Genomic DNA, 27166 nt, shown 5'->3' on the forward strand with positions numbered 1-27166 from the left:
GGGCAAAACCATGTGCTCTGCAGGGGTGCAGATATAACATGAGCAGAGAGAGTTTGATTTGACTGTCGTGTGTTCAAACTAAAATCTAAATTGCAGTGTAAAAATAAAGCAGCCAGTATTTACCCTGCACAGAAACAATATAACCCACCCAAATCTAACTCTCACTGCACGTTATATCTGCCCCCCCTGCAGTGGACATGGTTTTGTCCATTAGCTAACAAATTTGCTGCTGCGATCAGGTCTGAATTAGGCCCAATGTTCTTTCTATGGGAAAAACATTCCACTATACCTTACATTGCATTGCATAATGTAGTTAGTCAATTGTAAAATCAACTTACATCTGGAGAAAGGATAGAAAGGTGAGAAATCAGAGCCGGTACAGACATTATGTTGACCAGGAATGAGCGGAGAAGATTGTCAGAAAACTGCGCTGCCACCACAGGACTGCGAGAAAACAAACAAAAAATAAGATTTTACTCACCGGTAAATCTATTTCTCGTAGTCCGTAGTGGATGCTGGGAACTCCGAAAGGACCATGGGGAATAGCGGGCTCCGAAGGAGGCTGGGCACTCTAGAAAGATTTATGACTACCTGGTGTGCACTGGCTCCTCCCACTATGACCCTCCTCCAAGCCTCAGTTAGGACACTGTGCCCGGACGAGCTGACATAATAAGGAAGGATTTTGAATCCCGGGTAAGACTCATACCAGCCACACCAATCACACCGTACAACTCGTGATACTATATCCAGTTTGACAGTATGAAAACAACTGAGCCTCTCAACAGATGGCTCAACAATAACCCTTTAGTTAGCAATAACTATTTACAAGTATTGCAGACAATCCGCACTTGGGATGGGCGCCCAGCATCCACTACGGACAACGAGAAATAGATTTACCGGTGAGTAAAATCTTATTTTCTCTGACGTCCTAGTGGATGCTGGGAACTCCGAAAGGACCATGGGGATTATACCAAAGCTCCCAAACGGGCGGGAGAGTGCGGATGACTCTGCAGCACCGAATGAGAGAACTCAAGGTCCTCCTCAGCCAGGGTATCAAATTTGTAGAATTTTGCAAACGTGTTTGCCCCTGACCAAGTAACAGCTCGGCAAAGTTGTAAAGCCGAGACCCCTCGGGCAGCCGCCCAAGATGAGCCCACCTTCCCTGTGGAATGGGCTTTCACTGATTTAGGATGCGGCAGTCCAGCCGCAGAATGCGCCTGCTGAATCGTGTCACAGATCCAGCGAGCGATAGTCTGCTTAGAAGCAGGAGCACCCAGCCTGTTGGGTGCATACAGGATAAATAGCGAGTCAATTTTCTTGACTCTAGCCGTCCTGGAAACATAATTTTTCAAGGCCCTGACTATGTCCAGTAACTTGGAATCCTCCAAGTCCCTAGTAGCCGCAGGCACCACAATAGGTTGGTTCAAGTGAAAAACTGATACCACCTTAGGGAGAAACTGGGGACGAGTCCTCAATTCTGCCCTATCCATATGGAAAATCAGATAAGGACTTTTATATGACAAAGCCGCCAATTCTGATACACGCCTGGCCGAAGCCAAGGCCAATAACCTGACCACTTTCCTCGTGAGATATTTTAGATCCACGGTTTTTAGTGGTTCAAACCAATGTGATTTTAAGAAACTCAACACCACGTTGAGATCCCAAGGTGCCACTGGAGGCACAACCGGGGGCTGAATATGCAGCACTCCTTTTACAATGTCTGAACTTCAGGTACTGAAGCTAATTCTTTCTGGAAGAAAATCGACAGAGCCGAGATCTGTATCTTAATGGAGCCTAATTTTAGGCCCATAGACACTCCTGCTTGTAGGAAATGCAGAAATCGACCTAGTTGAAATTCCTCTGTTGGGGCCTTTTGTGGCCTCACACCAAGCAACATATTTCCGCCATATGCGGTGATAATGTTTTGCAGTTACATCTTTCCTGGCTTGAATCAGCGTAGGAATGACTTCCTCCGGAATGCCCTTTTCCTTTAGGATCCGGCGTTCAACCGCCATGCCATCAAAACGTAGCCGCGGTAAGTCTTGGAACAGACAGGGCCCCTGCTGCAGCAGGTCCTGTCTGAGCGGCAGAGGCCATGGGTCCTCTGATATAATTTCTTGAAGTTCTGGGTACCAGGCTCTTCTTGGCCAATCCGGAACCACGAGTATCGTTCTTACTCCTCGCCTTCTTATTATTCTCAGTACCTTTGGTATGAGAGGCAGAGGGGGGAACACAAACCGACTGGTACACCCACGGTGTTACCAGAGCGTCCACAGCTATCGCCTGAAGGTCCCTTGACCTGGCGCAATATCTTTTATAGCTTTTTGTTGAGGCGGGACGCCTTCATGTCCACCTGTGGCCTTTCCCAATGGTGTAAAATCCTTTGGAAGACTTCTGGATGAAGTCCCCATGAAGTCCCCACTCTCTCGGGTGGAAGTCGTGTCTGCTGAGAAGATCTGCTTCCCAGTTGTCCACTCCGGGAATGAACACTGCTGACAGTGCTAACACATGATTTTCTGCCCATCGGAGAATCCTTGTGGCTTCTGCCATCGCCATCCTGCTTCTTGTGCCGCCCTGTTGGTTTACATGGGCGACTGCCGTGATGTTGTCTGATTGGATCAGGACCGGCCGGTTTTGAAGCAGAGGCCTTGCCTGACTCAGGGCACTGTAAATGGCCCTCAGTTCCAGAATATTTATGTAGGGAAGTCACCTGACTTGACCAAAGTCCCTGGAAGCTTCTTCCCTGTGTGACTGCCCCCCAGCCTCAAAGGCTGGCATCCATGGTCACTAGGACCTAGTCCTGTATGTCGAACCTGCTGCCCTCTTGGGCACTCTGCAGCCACTACAGTAGAGATACCCTGGTCCTTGGAGACAGGGTTATCAGCCAATGCATCTGAAGATGTGATCCGGACCACTTGTCTAACAGGTCCCCCTGAAAAGTTCTTGCATGGAACCTGCCGAATGGGATTGCTTCGTAGGAAGCTATCATTTTTCCCAGGACTCGCGTGCAATGATGCACCGATAACTGTTTTGGCTTCAGGAGGTCTCTGACTAGAGATGACAGCTCCTTGGCTTTCTCCTCCGGGAGAAACACTTATTTCTGGTCTGTGTCCAGAACCATCCCCAGGAACAGTAGACGTGTCGTAGGAAACAGCTGTGTCTTTGGACTGTTTAGAATCCAACCGTGCTGTTGTAGCACTTTCCAAAATAGTGCTACCCCGACTAGCAACTGCTCCTTGGACCTCGCCCTTATAAGGAGATTGTCCAAGTACGGGATCATTAAAAACTCCCCTTTTTCGAAGGAGTATCATCATTCCGGCCATTACCTTGGTAACACCCTCGGTGCCATGTACAGTCCAAACGTCAGAGTCTGGACTTGGTAATGGTAATCCTGTACCACAAATCTGAGGTACTCCTGGCGAGGATACTAAATGGGGACATGCAGGTAAGCATCCTTGATGTCCCGGGATACCATGTAATCCCCCTCGTCCAGGCTTGCAATAACCGCCCTGAGCGATTCCATCTTGAACTTGAATTTTTTTATGTATGTGTTCAAGGATTTTAAATATAAAAAAGGGTCACACCGAACCATGCGGTTTCGGTACCCCAAACCGTGTGGAATAGTAACCCCGTCCTTGTTGAAGTAGGGGCACCTTAAGTATTACCTGATGGGAATACAGCTTATTAATTGCCTCTAGCACAGCCTCCCTGCCTGAGGGAGTTGTCGGCAAGGCATATTTGAGGAAACGGCGGGGGGAAGACATCTCGAATTCCAGCTTGTACCCCTGAAATACTACTTGAATGAAACAGGGATCCACCTGTGAGCGAGCCCACTGATCGCTGAAATTTTTGAGACGGCCCCCCCACCGTACCTGGCTACACCTGTGGAGCCCCCGCGTCATGCTGTGGACTCAGAGGAAGCGAGAGAAGAATTATGATTCTGGGAACAGGCTGACTGGTGCAGCATTTTCCCTCTTCCCTTGTCTCTGTACAGAAAGGAAGCGCCTTTGACCCGCTTGCTTTTCTGAAGCCGAAAGGACTGTACCTGATAATACAGTGCTTTCTTAGTCTGTGAGGAAAACTGAGGTAAAAATATTTCTTCCCAGCTGTTGCTGCGGATACGAGGTCCCAGAGACCATCCCCAAATAATTCCTCACCCTTATAAGGCAGAATCTCTATGCGCCTTTTAAAGTCAGCATCACCTGTCCAGTGACAGGTCTCTAATACCCTCCTGACAGAATGGACATTACATTCATTTTGGATGCCAGCCGGCAAAATATCCCTCTGTGCATCCCTCATATATAAGACGACGTCTTTAATATGTTCTCATGTTAGCAAACTAGTATGTTTGACAGGGTCACCGACCACGCTGCAGCAGCACGCTCTGCAGGCTTCAGTCTAGTACCTGAGTGTGTAAATACAGACTTCAGGATAGCCTCCTGCTTTTTATCAACAGGTACCTTCAAAGTGGCCGTTCCTAAAACGGCAGTGCCACCTATTTTGACAACCGTGTGAGCGCCTTATCCACCCTAGGGGATATCTCCCAGCGTAACTTATCCTCTGACGGGAAAAGGTACGCCATCAGTAACTTTTTAGAAATTACCAGTTTCTTATCAGGGGGAACCCACGCTTTTCACACACTTCATTCATTCATCTGATGGGGGAACAAAACACTGCCTGCTTTTTCTCCCCAAACATAAAAACCCATTTTTAGAGGTTAATGTCAGAAATGTGTAACACATTTTTTATTGCCGGGATCAAGTCACGGATGTTCCTAGTGGATTGTGTATATGTCTCAATCTTGTTGACACTGGAGTCAGACTCCGTGTCGACATCTGTGTCTGCCATCTGAATGAGCGGGCGTTTTTGAGCCCCTGATGGCCTTTGAGACGCCTGGGCAGGCGCGGGCTGAGAAGCCGGCTGTCCCACAGCTGTTACGTCATCCACCCTTTTATGTAAGGAGTTGACACTGTCGGTTAATACCTTTCACCTAACCATCCACTCTGGTGTCGGCCCCACAGGGGGCGACATCACATTTATCGGCATCTGCTCCGTCACTATATAAGCCTCCTCCTCAAACATGTCGACACAGCTGTACCGACACACCGCACACACACAGGGAATGCTCTGACTGAGGACAGGACCCCACAAAGCCCTTTGGGGAGACAGAGAGAGAGTATGCCAGCACACACCAGAGCGCTATATAATGTGGGGATTAACACTATAACTGAGTGAATTTTCCCCCATAGCTGCTTGTATATACAATATTGCGCCTAAATTTAGTGCCCCCCCCTCTCTTTTTAACCCTTTGAGCCTGAAAACTACAGGGGAGAGCCTGGGGAGCTTTCTTCCAGCTGCACTGTGAAGAGAAAATGGCGCCAGTGTGTCTGAGGGAGATAGCTCCGCCCCTTTTCCGCGGCCTATTCTCCCGCTTTTTTCTGGATTCTGGCAGGGGTATTTACCACATATATAGACTCTGGGGCTATATATTGTGGTATTTTTGCCAGCCAAGGTGTTATTATTGCTTCTCAGGGCGCCCCCCCCCAGCGCCCTGCACCCTCAGTGACCGGAGTGTGAAGTGTGTATGAGGAGCAATGGCGCACAGCTGCAGTGCTGTGCGCTACCTTGGTGAAGACTGATGTCTTCTGCCGCCGATTTTCCGGACCTCTTCTTGCTTCTGGCTCTGTAAGGGGGACGGCGGCGCGGCTCCGGGACCGAACACCAAGGACTGGGCCTGCGGTCGATCCCTCTGGAGCTAATGGTGTCCAGTAGCCTAAGAAGCCCAAGCTGGCTGCAAGCAGGCAGGTTCGCTTCTTCTCCCCTTAGTCCCTCGCTGCAGTGAGCCTGTTGCCAGCAGGTCTCACTGAAAATAAAAAACCTAATTCTATACTTTCTTTCTAGAGGATCAGGAGAGCCCCTAGTGTGCATCCAACCTCGGCCGGGCACAAGATCTAACTGAGGCTTGGAGGAGGGTCATAGTGGGAGGAGCCAGTGCACACCAGGTAGTCATAAATCTTTCTAGAGTGCCCAGCCTCCTTCGGAGCCCGCTATTCCCCATGGTCCTTTCGGAGTTCCCAGCATCCACTAGGACGTCAGAGAAAATACCATTGCAACCAAGTTAGTAAACAAAAGCTTCAGTCAGTCAGCTAAGCTAAATATATGTCTGCATTAGACAGAAATCCTAGATTAAATATAAAATTATGCAAATAACATTTTATGTATGTAGACAAATCAGTTCCAGGAACCCCCAAAAAATATTTACTAAAGGGAATTAATACCCATTGCAGTAGAAGTAACAAAAAAGAAAATCAGGGGTGAAATGCATAATACGTTCACACAAGCTCAATATCACCAAGTATACTCATATCACCAAAATAAGCTACATCCAGCAGCAGTACCAAACACAGAGCCGGCCATAGGCAAACTAGGCAATTGCCTAGGGCATTTGGTATGCCTAGGGGCATCAGCAGTTTCTGCTGATTAAAATGATATGCGGCATGCCTATATTCTGTGTAGGATTTCATATGCAGATACAGCCACGGTCTCACACAGTATATAGGCATGCTGCACATCACTTTAATCAGCAGAAGCTGCTTGTGCATCCTAGCCACATAGCAAATTAGATGCATTTTCATAAAAAAAAGGTGCCCGACGTTAGCATTGATGCAAGATTTGTGAGGACACATCTGTATCCAAGCAGAGGCAGAGGTCACAGTGTTAGTGGAAGTGTGAGTGCTGTGTGCATGTGAGTGGGTTGGTTGTGCAGTAGTGTTCGGAATATATGTAAGGAGCATTATTTGTGACATGTAAAAATGCATTAGTAATGTGCAACATATGTGTAAGGGGCACTATGTGTGTCATTATGTGTATAAGGGCATTAATAATGTGCGGCATATGTGTAACAGGGTACTACTGTATGTGTGTCATTATGTGTATAGGGGCACTAATAATGTGCAGCAAATGTGTAGGGGGCACTATGTGTGTCATTATGTGTATAAGGGCATTAATAATGTGCTGCATATGTGTAAGGGACATTATGTGTAAAAGGGCATTATTAAAGGTTGTCATAATGTGTAAGGTGCATTATGTTTATAAGGACATTAATAATGTGTCGCATATGTGTAAGGGGCATTACTGTGTGGAATTATGTGTATAAATGCATTACTAATGTGTGGCATTATGTGTATAAGGTGCTCTACTATGTGGCGTTGCGTATAGAAAGGGCACTACTGTGTCGTCTAATGTGAATAAAGAGCAATAGGGTGTGGTGTAATGTGAATAAGGAGCAATTCAGCGTGATGCAATGTGAATAAGGGGTTCTACTGTGAGGAGTAATGTTTAAGGTAAAGTGATACTACTGTGGGATGTAATATGAATTATCGACACTATCGCATGATCAAAAGTGAATAACGTTGCAGTACTGTGTGGCGTAATTGGAATTGGGGTTACTATTGTGTGGCCATGCCCCTTGCCAGCAAAAACACACCCCTTTTTGGGCTGTGCGCCAAATGTGTGAACTGTTCCTATTTAAAATATAGGGGGTACAAACACCAAAATAAGGACTGCTATGGGTGAGGCGTGATGGTGCTGGGAAAGAGGTGCAAGGTCAGAGGCGGAAAACAGCGGTTGTGCTAGGGGGCACCAGCCAAAATCTTGCCTAGGGCATCATATTGGTTAGGGCCGGCTCTGACCAAACAGGCCAAGATCTGTTGATGCAGAACCATACATCATAATGTATCTAATACTCCAACTACATTAAGTACTATTTAAATATTAGATTAAAACCATCCTATCCAACCACGCCCTTTTACACTAATTCCCATGTTTTATATAGACAGATACATTTACAGGGGGGGGGAGTTATTTAATGTTACACCCTTTACCATCACAATTAATAATTACTTTCCCAAATGTCATAGATAAAGCTGCCAGAAACCACTTTGCCCCAGTAAAAGGCATAGGTGGGCAAGCATTGATGTGATTCTCACCGTAATGCCAGAGAAAACAGGGCTGTTAAGGTGGCTTTGGACAGAGATGGGCGAGATCGGGCCAAGCCATTGGTGAGAACGATCTGCAAAGAAATAGTTTTTTCTACTCAGAATTATTTATTTTACAGCTCGATCAAATACGTTACATCTAAAATGAACTAATAGTAATAATAGTGCTTATAATAATATAATCACTATATCACTCATTTAATACAGATGTGCCCCTTTCCGTCTTTGCTGGGGTGGTCTTCAGTATGCCGACTGACGGGATCCCGGCGCACAGTATACCAGCGCCGGGATCCCGACAGCCGGCATACCGACACTTATTCTCCCTCGTGGGGGTCCACGACCCCCCTGGAGGGAGAATAAAATAGCGTGGCGCCCGTAGCGAGCCCGCAAGGGGCTCATTTGCGCTCGCCATACTGTCGGTAAGCCGGCGGTCGGGCTCCCGTCGCCGGTATGCTGGTTGCCGGGAGCCCGAATGCCGGCATATCGTAGTGAACCCCTTTGCTGCTATTTGCAGCTTACCAAAGGCTGCCAATAGCGTATCGCCCGCATTTCTATAGGCCACTGACTCTGCCGGCTCCAGCACTCATATCTCCGGGTAGAGGCCACATTAATCCAGACCTCCTGCCTCCCCCTTACGTCTGGGTAGCAGGAGCATCGCTCCCCGCTTCCCGCAGCGGCCGTGTGCCTCCATGTGCTTTCTGTACGCTATGGCGTGCCTTATAGCCTGCGATGCGCAAGATGGAAGAGGACACATCTGTATGTGGAACTTTATAAACAATTAATTTTACTAATAATGTACTAAATTAGTTTGAGGTGAATTATTCTGAGTACATCAATACTGTTATTAGCCCAGAAAATGCCAAAACACTAAGCAGTAATAGTGTGGGTACAGTTTTGCTGCAGTTATGAAGGATCTATCACACACAGTACCAAGTATAACAAACCAACCCCTATATAAAATGAACTGTACTGAATAAAGCTAAGATGGGTATATTAATTCGCTAGCATCTACAGTAAACAAGAAACGAATGATCCTGAAGTTGAAAACACTGCTAGAAGCAGAACAGAAAAACAATGGATAAATGTCTGCTAAATGCAATATACATTCTCTGTCATTCCAAAAGGGGGGCATAAGATCCAGTAGATAATAGTCTCCCTCAGGACATTGGCACATTAAATATACTGAAGTGCTGGACACTTTTTTTTTTTTGGTGCCCATAGGACAGGGCACTTATGAGGCTGCTGTGGTAGATTAGTGCACCTTTGGGACTATGTACTAAACCTTAGAGAGATAAAGTGGACAGAGATAAAATACCAGCCAATCAGCTCCTAACTGCCATGTATTACAGGCTGTGTTTGAAATATGACAGTTAGGAGCTGGTTGGTTGGTACTTAGGGGTCTATTTACTAAGCCTTGGATGGAGATAAAGTACCAGCCAATCGGCTCCAAACTATCATTTTTCAAACACAGCCTGTACATGGCAGTTAGGAGCTGATTGGCTGGTACTTTATCTCCATGCAAGGCTTAGTTTATAGAACCCTTAATCTCCATCCACTTGATCTTTCTCCAAGGCTTGGTACATAGCCCCAGACCCCTTTATAGAAATGACTGCAGTCATTAATTCTTTGTTTTTACTACTACCTCTATACAGGCTAATAGCGACTGACAGCACTAAACTGTTTAGTTTCGGAGTGATCAGGTGAAAGTCTGGTCACACAGCTAACATCTACCCAATGTAATTCTCCAAATGACAGTCCCTCATAATTAGCTTTGTGGGTATCCAAGGGTTCTGTGGTGACACCATCATTGCATGCAGCAGCACTAGGAAGAGGTGGCAACCTAATCGTCTTCTTCCTGTAGCCAGTAGAGGGGGACAGGGCAAAGCTGCAGTAAACTCCCTGGGATGTCTCTGGCACATTAGGCATTCACCATTCCACAGCTCTGCTAGAGATGCCAGGTCAGGTAGGCAGCAATAGCAATGGCTGTCCTGCATTAGGCACTACAAAACAAAAGGGGGCCATCATCCAGGATGGTTGCTGCAGTAACACTGGGTCCGAAGAACAGGTGTATACCCTGTGCAGCCAAGGCCTCTCCTTCCTAACCTATTCAGCTATGCAGCTGAGGTTCAGTATATAAAGAGACTGCCAGCAACTTCTGCTCTCTCTGTGCCCTCAGCTGAATGGAAGTATGTTTTCAAATTATACTTCTCTTCTGGGTATTGTGTTTTTGTACTTTCTTTTTTGTGTCTTATTTGCCTCTATTAACACTGATCAATAGAGTAACATCAGGCTTAGGTGTGGTGGAGCTTCATCAGGGGCATTTTAAACATGTGTAAAATGTCACACAAAATTTCAGAGTGGACAATATGGTGTGGACGCTTTCAGCACAGCTTGTGAGGTGAACAGTAATCTGTTGCACACTCCTGCATGGTTTTCCACTGATCTGTTAGAATCAGCCTGAGCAAAATATCTAGTGCAGCTTAACATGTGACCCACGGTTGTAGGTAAAGGGAAACCTCCCTAGCTTCATTTTGAACTCATGACTCCAAGCATGTCATTGTGTTCAGCCCTTAGCGATGTCACAAGAGGAACGGATTTTGGACGCAGTGGGGCAGATGTGTTAAGCCTAGAGAAGTGATAAAGCAGTGATAAGTGCAAGGTGATAACGCACAAGCCAGTCAGCTCCTAACTGTCATTTTTCAAAACCATAATGACTGGATGGTGCGTTATCACCTTGCACGTATCACTGCTTTATCACTTCTTTATCCCTTATCCAGGTTAATACATCTGCCCCAGTGTTTGGCCCAATTGGTACAAAGCTTGGCAAAGCTTCCTCTGCCTTAGAGATAATTCGAGAGACCTCTTCCCCAACCAAGTTTCGGATATATCAGCATTCTGCCTTGGCACAGTCCTGGAGTTCCTCTCAAGAAAAGGTGATTTTTGTTACTTACCGTAAAATCTCTTTCTCTGATTCCATCTGGGGGACGCTGCGCCATTACTTGTGGGTTAGAGGTGTGTGGTTGTGGAGTTTGGCACAGAACTATTAAAACCTGACTCCTCCCCCCTCTAACCCCTCCCATCTCCTTCCTGTCTAGCCAGTACCTCAGTTAACGTTTAGCCAAGCCAAAGGAGATAGATCAAAGAAAATTAACTGGTTAAACCAGACAAACATCTGGGAGGGATCGCAGCGTCCCCCAGATGGAATCAGAGAAAGAGATTTTACGGTAAGTAACAAAAATCACCTTTTCTCTTTCATCCATCTGGGGGACGCTGCGCCATTACTTGTGGGATTTCCCAAAGCAAGCTAATAAGAGGAGGGAGACGGGGACGGCATAGCCGTCCGCAAAAAGTGACGCCCAACAAAGGCAGTCTACAAACCGAAAGTCTGAAAACTGTAAAACTGTTTAAACGTATGCACAGACGAGCAGGTCGCCGTCCGACACAGCTGCTCTATAGATGTAACCCCGCGAACAGCCCAAGAAAAACTCCAACAGCTCGAGGCGAAGGAGCTCGGATCGATTTAGGAATTGAAACATCAGAAGACTGTTTGCTGACCGAAGTTACCCAACGAGCCATAGTGTACTTGGAAGTTGTCCAATCTCGTTTTGGACGCATCAATCAAAAACCAACAAAGCATCCGTTTGATGGATAGAATCCGCACGAGATAAAGAAATCCGTAAGGCCCTAAGGACATCTACAAGTCAACTGGGAATCCTCCCTGGAAGGAAAGGGAGTAAACGCTAGAGGGACGATGAAGAAGTAAACGCTGAAGGGACGATGTCCTGATTAGATGAAACGCTGACACAACCTTCGGAAGGAAGGTTTTGTTCGCAGAACCACCCGATTTTCCTGAAAAACCAACAAGGGTGGTCTGCAAGACCATAGCTTCCAATACAGATACTCATCTTGCGGAGGCAATTTTTTATATAAAGACAACAGCGGAACGTTCGCCAAAGGCTCAATGTAGATCCGTAAGGACTAAGTTAAAGTCCCAGGGAATAACCGGAGGAACAAAAAGTGGTTAAATCCGCAGAAATCCCTGATGGAACGTGAGAACGTCTGGAATGATAGCCAGTCTCTTTTGAAAAAGAACCGACAAGGCAGAAGCCTGACCCATTTGTGAAGAAAGTCTCAGACCCTTATTGAGACCCTCCTAAAGGAAGAATAACAGACAAGGAACTCTAAACAAATCCGGTAGTAAACCACGCTTTTTACACCAAGCAATGTAAATATGCCACAGTCTGTGGTAATTCCAGAAGCCACCGGCATGAATCATAATTTACACAACAGGACGGGAATAAAACTTTAAGAAAACCAGCCGATCCAAACTGGGTGGTGAGATGTTCCTTGAATCATAAGATGTGGATGCAGAGGGAGTCGGAATGGTTCCCTGATGACCACAGTGCGCAGAAGAGCGTACCACTGTCAGTTTGGCCAATCTGGGGCCACCAGAATGATTGGAAGACCGTCTCTCTGAATGCGTTGAAGCAGACTTGGGATCAGTGGAAGTGGTGGCACATATCTCAGTTGAAAGTGCCACAGCGCCATCAGTGCGCCGATTAAAATTGCTTGAGGCTCCTGAGTACACGACCCGTAGAGATGAAATTTATTGTTGAGACGAGACGCCATCAGATCTACATCGGGCATCCCAGAACGGGCTACTAGAGTCAGAAACCCCACCCGGTGAAGTTCCCACTCTCCCGGATGCACCGTGTGATGGCTTAAGAAATCCACTTTTCAGATCTCGAGTCCTGGCATGTGAATCGCGGGTCTGGCCGGAACCCAATGTTCCGACCATAGGAGAATCTGATCGTGTCAAGGCAGATCAGCTCCGAGTGTCTCCTTGCTTGTTTATGTAAGTAACTGCCGTGGTGGTGTCGGATTGAATCCGCACTGGATGACCCTGTACTCTGGTTTGAATCTGCAGTAGTGTCTACCGGATTGTCCTCAACTCCAAGATGTTGATCTGCAACTTCTACTCTTTGACTGACCCAGAACCCCTGAAATTGAAGAGTCTGAAAAGCCGTACTCCAACCTATGAGGTTGACATCAGTAGTGACCATCACCCAAGGCCAAAATGTGAACTGAACTTTTGTTAAATTGGAGCTGTAAAGCCACCAGCAAAGCAACTGACAAGTCTGTACCGACAAGCGGAACAGCTGTAAGTGGAGATAAGTTCCTGTACGAGTCCAACGGATGAGAATCTGCGCCTGAAGGAGTCGAGCATGAACCTGGTATATGGAACTGCCTCGAAGGTTGCCACTATCTCGTCTAACACCTGCATGTATCGGAGAACCGAAACCACCTGTAAATGCCGCAGTGTTCAAATTCGGGACTGTATGTCCTGACTGAGGAAGAAATACTTTCTGGTTGTTGGTATCGAATAAGAGTCCCAGAAAATTATTATTATTTTTTTTTTTTTTGAGAAGGAAGCCAAGACGACTTTTGGACAATTTATTATTGAACCGAATGGCTGTAGAGTCTCTATTGTGAAACGCAAGTTCTGTTGAAGAATCAACTCTGACGGTATCCTGAGTAACAGATCATCCAAATACAGAGTAATGTTGACTTCCTGACACTGCCACCGCATGGTCCATGATCTTTGTGAATACCGGAGAAGCCGTGGATAAGCCAAAGGGAAGAGTATCAATAGGAACAAGCAGATAGGCGTCTTATGTCTAATGAAGCCAAATATCCCCCTGGTTCCATGGCGATGATAATCGAGTGGATGGAGTCCATTCTGAGCTTTTGTTGAAACTAACAGTCTAGTTTGTCCACGAGTACAATCCCCGACCTCTCTGCGGAGTGGGAACTAGAAAAATTTTACTTCATTTCGTAGAAGAGTGGCTGTTGCATGATGAAAAGCTCGACATCTGGAGGGACCGTTTGGAAGAGAAGAGAAGAACACACGATATGGGACTGGTTCCTCGAGATCTAACGTATATCCTTTGGATATGACCTTCGTCACCCACCTATCTGGTTTCGACAGGAGCCACCCTTCGTTGAACTGTAGTAACCGAGTCCCAACCGTCACTGCTCCCTCCGGTGTCATGCAGTAGGTCTGTCGGAAGGTTTACTTCCACCTCTGAAACTCTTTTCATGGATATGTGGAGACAGCACGAAAGGAATGGAACTACCGCTGTCCTGTACATGAAAGGAATGATCCCTTGTAGTATTCGGTTTTGGAGGAACCGCCAGAAGAAAGGGGCTCCTGCCCTTCTGTAGTAGCTGAAATAATCTTCTTTGATTCCGACCCAAAGAGAACTCACCTTCAAAGGGTACCGCCGCCAAGGTCTGTTTGGAGTCACAATCGGCATTCCAAACCCGAAGCCAAAGAGACCGTCTTGCTGACACTGTCAAGGCAGAAATACGGGAGCGCCGCGTAGTAGAATCAATCAAGGTCTCACCCACATAAGTAAGCCGAAATTTGTTCTGCTAATTGAATGTCTTCTGATGGATCGTCAGACTGCATTCCAGATATGATCTGTGTTAGTCAGTCATCCGCGGCCCTGAGGATCCAAGCGCCAGCTAGAATCGTGATGAAGAAAACAGATTTAGGCATTGCTGCCATCGTCCTATCTGTAGGATCTTTCAATGTCACCGACTGTACCGAAGGAATAGCCGTAGCTCCTGCTAAATGGAAAATGGAAGCGTCTACCTTTGGGGCTGTTTTCTGTAAAAGAATATAGAAATTTTAACTTCTGAGGGACTTGGGAACGAGAAACCGGCTTAAGTTAGGGCTCCTTTAAAATATCCCTGTTAGTAATAGAGTGCTGATAGACACCATCCGTCAGACTAACACCTGAGCTATTAGACCAATCACTTTCCCAGACCGAAACTTCGTCCCACTCTGGGTCTACGTCCCCATTTTCTCATGGAAATGACTCCAACTCCTCCCCCATAAAGTTATAGCGGGCAACGGTTGTGGCCGTGTTGTATCAGAAAAACTGCCGGCAGAGTTTATAAACTTGTTTAGGGATTGAGTTAAATTAGTAATACATGTGCCCATATTTTTTGAGTCCACAGAGACAGGTCCGCAGAACTTCCCTGTTGGACCACCCCAGATGCACCAGAACATGTCCGTTCACATTGTACGCAGGCAATTTAAACCCCCGAGGGTGTCTTCCCCCTTGTAGATCTGTCTTTTTTTTTTTTTTTTTAAACAAATGCACTACCAAAGAACTATAAACACAGTAGAGTAGTGGACAGTATTGTGAAGCATACTGTGTAATTTATATTGAAACAAATACTGTTAACTTTAATAGAAATCCTCTAGGTGACACTAGGATTGAACCCAGGTCCCTCTATACCACAGATCTCTGTATAGAATAACACAATGCCCCCAAAGTATACTTGCTGTTAGGTGATCCCCCCTGAATAAACAGGGTGAGTAGTACTGAAACATTTTCCAAGTTGTGTGCTGTGTGCTGCACCGCGTCCCCCGTACTGCCTCTGGAGAAAATGGCGCCCGGCTCTGTAGACGCTGGATCAGAGTGTGTGAGGTAGTGCAGGGCGGGAATCCCTTCTTTGAAGCAAGTAAGCGCCGGGTAGCTCAGCATAGGCGCGCTATAACCGGAAGTCTGCAGATTCTGTGTTCGGGTAGCGGCTCCCGCGCACCGCTACATACAGCGTGTCTCTTCGGGAAGCGGCCCCCGGGTGCCGTTACCTACAGCATCTGTTGTTCTAGCAGTGGCTCCCGCACGCCGCTATGTACAGCGGCTCGATCGGTAGTGGCTCCCGCGCGCCGCTACTTACAGCGGCTCTGTTCGGCAGCATCTAGTAAACCCCCAGGGAGTGACTCAACACTCTCCCGGGCTACTCAGAGGTGACCCCCCTGTAGCAGAAATAAATAAATGCTTGTGCGGGAGGTTGGGGGGGGGGAGGGATGGAGGGGGGACACTCAAGTAATAAAAATAAAATCAAATATATATATCTATATGAAAAATATAGAAAGATATAGGGAAGGATAGACCAATACTGTCAGAGACAGATTGTGTCTATCCTGTACCTTCTCACTGCCGACTTCTTAGAAATAGGAATCCAGCCCCAGTGACCGAAGTATGGTGACCTCCAGCGGCAGATTATAGAGTGGGACTTCTATCTAACCCCACTCTAGTAGTACCTGTCACCTGTATACAGGGACTAGGCACTCAAATCATAAAATAAGAAAAAAACCTAACTAAAATCTTCAGAGAAAAAAAATCTGTGTCTGTACTCCACAGGCACAAAACAAAAACTGAGGTACTGGCTAGACAGGAAGGAGATGGGAGGGGTTAGAGGGGGGAGGAGTCAGGTTTTAATAGTTCTGTGCCAAACTCCACAACCACACACCTCTAACCCACAAGTAATGGCGCAGCGTCCCCCAGATGGATGAAAGAGAAAGTGAGGTAGTTAAAGAATCAGTCATTGAGAATTGTTCATGTTTTGAGAAGGATTCCACAGAAGAGTATGGAATCGATGATCTAGTACAAGCAGTCTGGCAAGCACTAAGCATCCAGGACAGCAAGAGTCAGGGAAACATGGTAATACAGTGCATAAAAGGAAATCGGCGCTGACCTGTAACACAGAGTAAAAGCCTTTCTGGTTGAGCTGGCCCATTATATTTGCACAGATATGGTTCATTGCCGGTCTCAGACTTTCTCCTGCAAGAAATAGAGAGTAATACATGAGACAAAATATCCTGGGGCGGTTACTAAACACTAAATCAATTTTAACTCCTGGAGCAAGAGTCAAAAATACGTAGTTATGGTAGACTTACTGTCGAAAACTCTATTTCTCCTAAGTCCACAGTATCCACAGGATATACATTAAGATATGAGGTAGCGTCAGCGGAATGGCACCAATCGAGTCAGCGTGGGATCCCTGTGGATACCGTGGACATAGGAGAAATAGGAGTTATTGACGGTAAGTCTACCATAACTACGTATTTCTCCTGCAGGGTCCACAGATTATCCACAGGATGTACATTGGGATGTCCCAAAGCAATTTTAGTGGAGGGGACGCTCCTGATTGGACAGGAGAATCCTTCGCCCGAATGCAGCATCCTGAGAGGCAAAGGTATGAAAGGCATAATGTCTAATGAATGTATTAATGCAAGACCATGTGGCTGCCTTACACATCTGTTCAGCTGAGTCACCACGTTGTGCTGTCCATGAAGGACCTACCTTATGAGTAGAGTGAGCAGAGACATTAGCCAGAACAGGGAGATCAGCTTGAGAATATACTTCTGAAATCGTCATCCGAAGCCACCTCGCCAGTGTCTGCTTACCAGCAGTGAAATCCGTAGAGAATGAAGAGAGTATCTGTATTTCTGATGGCACTGGTACGACCCACGCAGATCATTAAAGCACGGACTACGGCCAAAGATGAATCTCCCGCAGAAAGATCCAGCCCTTGAAAAGCTGGTACTACAATTTCTTCGTTAAGGTGGAATCTAGACACCACCTTAGGAAGAAAACCAGATTTGGTTCTGAGAACCGTTCTGTCTGGATGAAATATCAGAAAAGGAGGGCAACATAACTATAGGGGTCATTCAGACTCAATTGCACGCTGCCTTTTTTCAGACGTGCGATCGGGTCTGAACGACGCATGCGTGCGGTCCGCAATGCACAGGTGCGTCGCTGTGTCGCCAGACAGCGACTGTTTCTATGACGAAAGTGATTGCAGGGGCGATCGCAAGAAGATTGACAGGCAGAAGGCGTTCCTGGGCGGCAACTCGTTTCCTGGGAGGGTTTGGAAAAACGCAGGCGTGTCCACCCGTTCCGGAGGAGGATTCCTGACGTCTCCAGTGGTCCGGATGGTTGCAGCGGTTGAGTTAGTCCTGGGCTGTACAGAAACGTGCAGCTCTCTGCACAGCCATTTGCACCCCTGCGATGCGCTTACCCCCTCCCCTGTAGGCGGTGATTACCTGGTTGCAGCAGTGCAAATAACTGCCTGCGTGTGAGCAGATCTGAATTAGGCCCTATTCTCCCGAGCCTGAAACTCTTCTAGCTGAAGCAATAGCCAGTAGAAAGAAAACTTTAGATGTCAACCATTTAAAATCCACTTGCTTCAGTGATTTAAATAGGGCAACTTGAAGCGACTTTAGGACTAAACTTAGATCCCAAGGAGCTGTAGGAGGAACAAAAGGAGGTTGGATGTGAAGCATTCCTTGGAAAGAAATGCAAATATCCTGTAGGTTAGAAATTTTCTTTTGAAACCATACACTCAATGCTGACACCTGAACTCTCAAGGAAGCCACCCCATAGACCTTTGTCCATTCCTGCCTGAAGGAATGCTAGGACTCTGGAAACTCTGAAAGACCAAGGGGAAAATTTCCTGGCACTGCCCTATTGAATATAAGCCTGCCATATCCAGTAATAAATGCGAGCTGAGGATGGTTTCCTTGCTCTAAGCATTGTTAGAATTACCTGTTGTGAAAATCCTCTTGCTTTCAGGATGGAAATCTCAAAAGCCACGCCATCAAAGACATCCAATCCAGGTGCTTGTAATAACAAGGACTCGGAGACAGTAGATCTGGACGTTGATGGAGTAGAAAGAGTATCCACCGACAGCCTCTGAGGATCTGTGTACCAATGTCCTCTGGGCCAAGCCAGAGCTATTAGTATCACGGCGCCCTTTCCCTGTTTTACTTTTCGCATCACCCTGGGTAGCAGGGCGATCAGTGGAAACACATAGGCTAGAGGAAAGTCCCATCTTACTGACAGGGCATCCACGAAGGTCGCTTTGGGATCCTTTGTCCTTGACCCATATGCGGGAACTTTGTTTTTATGAAGGGAAGCCATGAGATCTATCTCCAGCAAAACCCCACTTGCCTACCAGAGTCTAGAAGAACTCGGGGTGTAAAGCCCATTAGTTTGCATGAATGGCACGTCGACTGAGAAAATCCGCTTCCCAGTTTAGGACTCCCAGAATAAACACTACGGACAAGGCTGGATGATGAAGTTCTGCCCACCTTAACGTGCGGCTTAGCTCCTTCATTGCCTTTTGGCTGCGAATACCTCCCCGATGATTGATGTACGCTACTGCCGTTGCATTGTCCGAGCAAATTTGAACTGGTTTCCCATGAAGAATGTCCTTTGCCTTAATGAGTGCCATATACAGTATATGGCTCAAAGTTCCAATATATTTATTTGCAGGTGACTTTCTTCCTTGATCCACTGCAGTTGGAAACAACTTTTCTCTAACGTCCTTGAGGATGCTGGGACTCCGTAAGGACCATGGGGGATAGACGGGCTCCGCAGGAGATAGGGCACTTTAAGAAAGCTTTGGACTCTGGGTGTGCACTGGCTCCTCCCTCTATGCCCCTCCTCCAGACCTCAGTTTTACACTGTGCCCAGAGCAAGATGGGTGCACTGCAGAGAGCTCTCCAGAGTTCTCTGCCTAGAAGCATTGTTGTTTGGATTTTTTTCTACCTTTTACTACTTTTTCACAGGGAGCACTGCTGGCAACAGGCTCCCTGCATCGAGGGACTGAGGAGAGAGGAGCAGACCTTCTTGTCAAAGATAGGCTCTGCTTCCTCGGCTACTGGACACCATTAGCTCCAGAGGGGGTGAACGCAGGTTCTTACTGGGCGTCCACCCCCCCCCCCCCCCCGGAGCCGCGCCGTTCTCCTCACAGAGCTAGAAGTACAGAAGACAGAAGTCGTCAGGCGGCAGAAGCCTTCAGCTTCACTGAGGTAACGCACAGCACTGCAGATGTGCGTCATTGCTCCCATACACCTCACATACTCCGGTCACTGTAAGGGTGCAGGGCGCAGGGGGGGGGCGCCCTGGGCAGCAATATAAACCTCTGCATGGCAAAAAGACGATATACATGTACAGGTGGGCTCTGTACATGTATATAAAAGAGCCCCCGCCATATTTTACTAAGTTTGAGCGGGACAGAAGCCCGCCGCCGAGGGGGCGGGGCTTCTCCCTCAGCACTCACCAGCGCCATTTTCTCTCCACAGCACTGCTGAGAGGAAGCTCCCCGGACTCTCCCCTGCTTACATACGGTGAAAGGGTGCTTAAAAGAGAGGGGGGGGGGGGGGGCACATCATTGGCTGTTTACATATTATACAGAGCTGCTGGGGAAAAACATTTTGTGTTGGTCTCCAGGGTCATTGCGCTGGCATACTCTCTCTCTGTCTCTCCAAAGGGCCTTGACAGGGATACTGTCTTCAGGAAAGGGGTTCCCTGTGTGTGTGGGAAGTGTGTCGGTACGAGTGTCGACATGTTTGACGAGGTATGGAAAAATCCTTATCCCCTGTCGACGGCGATAAGCCACCATTACCACCATAATTTTGGTGAACACTCTTGGAGCTGTGGCCAGTCCAAATGGTAGGGCCTGAAACTGAAAGTGTTGCTGGAGGATAGTAAACCTGAGATAGCACTGATGGGATTGTGCTATAGGAACATGCAGGTAAGCATCCTGGATATCCAGAGATACCATCAAATCTTTCAGCTCCATTGCCAAAATAATGGAACGTAAAGTCTCCATATGAAAGCGAGGCACCCAAATGTACTTGTTCAGCACCTTGAGATTGAGTATGGGCCGGAACGACCCATTTGGCTTATGAACTAGAAACAGGTTGGAATAGAAACCGTGTCCTTTTGCGCAGGAGGAACTGGAATTATCACTACTGATTGAAGCAACTTTCCACTGAAGACGGGCTGGTACAAAAGAACCTTTGTGAGGGTGTTTCTTGATCGCAAACGCATAACCGTGAGATACCGCTTCTTGCACCCAGGCATCTGTCGTGGACTGCTGCCAGATCTGTGCAAAATGAAGAAGTCGGCCTCCCACCCTGGGGTCCCCCAGGTGGAGGCCCGCACCATCAGGCTGATGGCTTATCTTCTGGCTTGGAAGATGGTCCTCTGGTAGCCCAATGCTTTTTAGTCTTACTAGACTTGTCAGATTGGGACTGTTTGCCATAACGCTTTCCTTTTGCTTTTCCCTGGGTCCAAAAGGGCCGAAAAGCTGGAGACCTAGGCTTGGATGTGTGTTGAAGGAAACTTCACTTTCTTGGAGTCTGCCTCTGACTCCAAAATACTGGTTAAATTCTTTACCAAAAAGAATATCTCCAGTAAAAATGGGGATTTTTGTTTACTTACCGTAAAATCTCTTTCTCTGAGTCCATCTGGGGGACGCTGCGCCGTTACTTGTTTTACTTGTGGGTTAGAGGTGTGTGGTAGTGGAGTTTGGCACAGAATCTATCTAAAGCTGACTCCTCCCCCCTCTAACCCCTCCCATCTCCTTCCTGCTCAGCCATCACTCAGTTAACGTTTAGCCAAGCCAAAGGAGATAGATCAGAACAAAAAAACTAACCAATTAAACCAGACAAAACCATGGGAGGGATCGCAACATCCCCCAGATGGACTCAGAGAAAGAGATTTTACGGTAAGTAAACAAAAATCCCCATTTCTCTGTCATCCATCTGGGGGACGCTGCGCCGTTACTTGTGGGATTTCCCAAAGCAAGCTAATGAGAGGAGGGAGACGGTGATGGCATAGCCGTCTTCAATATATGACGCCCAACAGAGGCAGTCTCCAAACCAAAAGTATGAAAACGATAAAACTTTGTGAAAGTATGAACTGACGACCAGGTCGCTGCTCTGCACAGTTGCTCAACAGATGCACCACCGCGAACAGCCCAAGAGGCTCCAACAGCTCTAGTCGAATGAGCCCTAATTGAGTCAGGAACCGAAACATGAGAAGACACGTAAGCCTGTCTTATGGCCGAAGTTATCCAACGGGCCACAGTATTTTTGGAGGCCGGCCAACCTCGTATCGGAGCATCAATCAAAACCAGTAAGTTATCAGTACGACGGAATGACTCTGTGCGAGACAAATAGATACGTAAGGCTCGAACCACATCCAGGAGAGCCAAATGAGATTCCTCCCCAGGAGAAGATGTCGGATTAAAAGCCGGAAGGACAATGTCCTGATTCACATGGAAAGTTGAAACAACCTTTGGAAGGAAGGAAGGCTTAGTCCGTAGAACCACCCGGTTCTCATGAAACACTAACAAGGGGGATCTGCAAGAAAGAGCCGCCAATTCAGATACTCGTCTAGCCGAGGCAATAGCCAACAGAAAAACAACTTTTTGCGTCAGATAACGTAGTTCCACCGATTCCAAAGGTTCAAATGGAGAGGATTGAAGAGCCGTAAGGACCAAGTTTAAATCCCAGGGAGGAACCGGAGGAACAAAAGGTGGTTGAATCCGAAGTACACCTTGTAGGAATGTTTGAACCTCTGGAATATTTGCTAGCTTCTTCTGAAAAAGAACCGACAAAGCTGAAACCTGACCCTTTAGTGAAGAAAGCTTTAGGCCCTTATCGAGACCCTCCTGAAGGAAAGAGAGCAGTCGAGGTAGTCTAAACAAATGCGGAGTTAGGCTCCGCTGTTCGCACCAAGTAATGTAAATACGCCATACTCTATGGTAAATGCCAGAAGTCACCGGTTTCCTAGCTCGAATCATCGTCTGAACAACCGATCGAGAAAGACCTTTTGCCTTTAAAATCTTGGATTCAAGAGCCAAGCCGTCAAAGCCATCCGATGTAAATCTGGGTGGCGACAAGGTCCTTGAAGAAGAAGATCTGGTCGCAGAGGTAGACGAAAGGGGTCTCCGACGACCATACTGTGCAGGAGAGTGTACCACTGTCGACGCGGCCAATCTGGGGCCACCAGAATCACTGCGAGACCCTCTCGCCGAATGCGTTGAAGTAGGCGTGGGATCAGTGGGATTGGCGGAAATACATACCCCAGTTGAAACTGCCATGGAGCAGTTAGAGCATCGATCAGGAATGCCTGTGGATCCTGAGTCCTTGCGCCGTAGTGAGGAAGTTTCGCGTTGAGGCGAGACGCCATCAGGTCTATGTCTGGCATTCCCCATCGGTCCACTAGAGAGAGAAACACTTCCTGATGAAGTTCCCATTCTCCCGGATGAATCGTGTGACGACTCAAAAAGTCTGCTTCCCAGTTCTCGACTCCTGGAATGTGAATTGCGGAGATCACCGGGACCCAACGTTCCGCCCACGCGAGAATCTGAGCGACTTCTCTCATTGCGGACCAGCTGCGAGTTCCTCCCTGTTTGTTGATGTAAGCCACTGCGGTGGCATTGTCGGACTGCACACGAACTGGATGACCCTGTACCATGGTCTGAATGTGAAGGAGTGCATATCGAATCGCCCTTAGTTCCAGAATGTTGATTTGTAAGTTTGACTCCTGATTGTTCCAGCGTCCCTGGAAGTGATAAGTCTGGAACACTGCCCCCCAGCCACTGAGACTTGCATCCGTGGTGACCATCATCCAAGACCAGATCGTGAACGGTGCACCCTTTTTCAAATTGTGACTGTGAAGCCACCAGTGAAGAGACTGACGAGTCCTTATCGACAAGCGGATCAACTGCAATTCGAGACGTGGTTCCGTCCGAGTCCAACAGTTGAGAATCTGAGTTTGAAGAGGTCGGGCATGAAATCTGGCATATGGAACTGCTTCGAAAGAGGATACCATTTTGCCCAACACCTGCATACATCTGAGGACCGACACTACTGGTAAGTGTAACAGGGTTCGGATTCTCGACTGCAGATCCTGAATCTTGTCCGCAGGAAGAAACACCTTCTGGCTGTTGGTGTCGAATAAAAGTCCCAGAAAAATCATCTTCTGAGAAGGGAGGAGAGATGACTTTGGAAAGTTGATTATCCACCCGAACGACTGTAGCGTCTCCATCGTTAGCTGCAGGTTCTGAGTGAGAATCTCCGCTGACGGTGCCTTGACCAACAGGTCGTCCAAATATGGAGTGATGTTGACCCCTTGGCAACGAAGAACTGCGACTACATGGCCTATGACCTTTGTAAAAACCCGGGGGGCCGTAGAAAGACCAAAGGGAAGAGCTTGAAACTGAAAATGCTCCGGGCCGACTGCAAATCTCAGCAGAGACTGATGTCCTACCCAAATCGGGACATGTAAGTAGGCGTCTTTTATGTCTATTGAAGCCAAATATTCCTCTGGCTCCATGGCGGCGATAATTGAGCGAATGGATTCCATCTTGAATTTTTGGGTTGAGAGATACGGGTTGAGAGCCTTCAAATTCAGAATGGGCCGAAACGAACCATCCGGCTTGTCCACGAGAAAAAGACCTGAGTAAAAACCCCGACCCCTCTGATGAGAGGGAACCGGAATGATTACTCCATTTTGTAAGAGGGTTGTGATTGCCTGAAGAAGCGCTTGCCGTCTGGAGGGATCGTCTGGGAGAGGTGTTATGAATAGTCGGGCTGGGACCGTGTCTTCGAAATCCAACATATAACCTCTGGATATGACCCCCATCACCCATCGATCCGGTTTCGATAGGAGCCACACTTCCCTGAACTGAAGTAACCGGGCCCCAACCTTCATCGATCCCTCCAGGGGACCTGAGGCGTCATGCCTCAGGTTTGTCGGCAGGCTTACTGGCCGGTCTGCGAATAGCCTGGGATCCTCTTCCTCTGAAAGACCCCCGTCTTGGAAATCTGGAGGAAGCACGAAAGGATTGAAAACTACCTCTGCCCTGTGTACGAAAGGACCGAAACCTAGTAGGTCTTGGTTTGTGAGGTGCAGATGGAAGGAAAGGGCTCTTTCCTCCAGTAGTATCTGAAATAATCTTCTTTAACTCTGAACCAAAAAGAAACTCACCTTCAAAAGGCACTGCCGTCAATGTTTGCTTTGAGTCAGAATCAGCATTCCAAACTCTAAGCCACAAAGAGCGTCTTGCGGATACTGTCAAGGCTGAAACCCGGGTCTGTAGCGCAACCGAATCCAACAAGGCTTCACCCACATAAGTGAGCGCCTCCGAAATCTGTTCCGCTAAGTGAATGGCTTCCGACGGATCATCCGACTGCATTCCAGATAGCACCTGTGCAAGCCATTCATCCACGGCCTTAAGTACCCAGGCACTTGCCAGCACTGGACGGAGAGAAACACCTGATAAAGAAAACATAGATTTTAGTAATGCTTCAATCTTCCTATCGGTAGTATCTTTTAAGGTCACAGACTGTACCGACGGAATAACCGTAGCTTTTGCCAGATGTGAAATAGGAGCGTCTACCTTAGGGGCCGTCTCCCAAAATTTTGTATCCTCTTCTGTAAAAGGATATAGAAATTTTAACTTTTTAGGCGCCTGAAAACGAGAATCCGGTTTAAGCCAGAGTTCTTTTAAAATATCCGCAAAGTGAGAATAAGAAGGGAAGGCAGTAACCTGTCTCTTCTGTCGTTTGAAAAAGGGGGAAGGAGTTTCCTCCACCGCCGTGTCCTGAATACTAAGAGTCTGACGAATGGCTTCTATTAACAATCTAACACCTGAACCAGTAGAAGGTTCCTCATCTTCCCAAGCCGAAACTTCATCCCATTCAGGATCTACCTCCCCCTCCTCCAAAGGAGATGACAGAGAGTCCACCTCCTCTCCTGGAAACGCTATAGCGGGTAACGGCTGCGATCGCTTAGTAGCGGTCGAACTGCTAGCAGCATTGACAAACTTATTTAAGGACTGAGTTAAATCAGTGAGGCACTTGCCCATATTTTGGGCCCATAAAGGCTCCACCTGAGTCCGATCAGATTCAGTCTCTCTAGACTGACGCAAATCTGAAATGGCATCCACCATGTTTTTAGCCCATGGGGGCATCGGCTGATCTGTGGAACCTCCCTGCCGATTTGTCACTGATGCACCAGAGCATGAAGTACAGAGGGTACCTGCGTCAGTACTACCTTTAGCCAGCTTTGAGCCACACTGAGAGCAGGAAAAATAAACTACCGAGGCCGTTTTGCCCTTTGTCATTTTTTCCATTCTGAAATTATATACTAAATAAAAGTATCATAAACTTCTGCCTAGTGAGCTGCTGTGTTCCAATAGGGCCTGTAATCCCCCCCTTGATTAGCCCCTCTATACTTGCGGTTAGCTGCTATTTGAATAAAAATTCTCCCCCTGGAAGGCTCCGTGTGTGAAGCGCACAGCGTCCCCATGTCTCCGGGTGAAGAAGATGGCGGCAGGCAGAGTGTCGCGCGCGGGCAGGGCGGGAAGCCGTCCCTGCACTGCTGACGTAACCCCGCGTTCTTCAAACCGGAAGTTCGGGGCGTCGCTACCCACAGCGTCCGCGGCGGCTTCTAGCTGGTCCCAGGAGATCAGAAGACTCTCCCGGACTTGTCTTCCGTCTGTCCCCACAACCCCTCAGGTCTCACACTGTGGGTGTAGGGGAGAAGTCTCCGACGCCGCTGACGGCCGTGCGCCGGGGGGGGGGGGGGGGGGGGGGGGAAATCACACTTGAAAGATAAAATAAAATAAACAAGCTGAATAAGATCAATAGTGATAGCCCAATACTGTCAGTGACAGATTGTGTATCCTCCTCACCCTTGCCTCTCTTAGACATGGTAAACAAATCACACACCTGTATGGCGTTAACTATACAATTTGTGACTGAAATCACTTTATAGCTAGTTAAAGTGATATACAATCTGATCCCTCTCTGCCTGCACCAGCATTGAGGATCAGTATCAACACAGAAACTGACAGGAATAGTAAGGACAGCAATCACACTAGCAATCAGTCATAAGTTATACATTAGTATAAAAAGCAATATGAGCACATATTCAACTAGATACATTTCAAGTATGTAGGAGAAACATATTACCTTATAAAGGTTGAGTATCCCATATCCAAATATTCCAAAATATGGAATATTCCGAAATACGGAATTTTTTGAGTGAGTGAGATCGTGAAACCTTTGTTTTCTGATTTCTCAATGTACACAAACTTTGTTTAATAAACAAAATTATTTAAAATATTGTATTAAATGACCTTCAGGCTGTTTGTATAAGGTACATATGAAACGTAATGCACTAAGTTATTAAACATATTGGCTAAAATGACCTTCAGGCTGTGTGTATAAGGTGTATATGAAACATAAATGCATTCTGTGCTTAGACTTGGGTCCCATCGTCATGATATCTCATTATGGTATGCATTATTCCAAAATACGGGAAAATCCGATATCCAAAATACTTCTGGTCCCAAGCATTTTGGATATGGGATACTCAACCTGTATAGGTCCTTTAATGTATTCATTCGCACAGCGACTGAATACGGCAGCAATAGTTTACAGACTCATATGCACCAGGCACTTATCCAACTACTCGTACTCAAGTATTGAACACTGAGTG

The 27166-nt window shown here is 47.2% G+C and overlaps 1 protein-coding gene across 3 annotated transcripts in view; it reads right to left on the minus strand.

The window, feature by feature from the left end:
- UBE3B (ubiquitin protein ligase E3B) overlaps window positions 1–27166 on the minus strand; it is a 143104-nt gene that overhangs the window by 96096 nt on the left and 19842 nt on the right. For all 3 annotated transcript variants that reach the window (XM_063913237.1, XM_063913235.1, XM_063913236.1), the window contains exons 8-10: window positions 16554–16639; window positions 7989–8071; window positions 339–444 (exon numbers count right to left, since the gene is read on the minus strand). In XM_063913237.1, coding sequence (XP_063769307.1) covers window positions 339–444; window positions 7989–8071; window positions 16554–16639 — 275 coding nt within the window. The remainder of the gene's footprint in view (window positions 1–338; window positions 445–7988; window positions 8072–16553; window positions 16640–27166) is intronic.

Source organism: Pseudophryne corroboree, chromosome 1 (genome assembly GCF_028390025.1).
Source record: "Pseudophryne corroboree isolate aPseCor3 chromosome 1, aPseCor3.hap2, whole genome shotgun sequence".
Classification (NCBI taxonomy): domain Eukaryota; kingdom Metazoa; phylum Chordata; class Amphibia; order Anura; family Myobatrachidae; genus Pseudophryne; species Pseudophryne corroboree.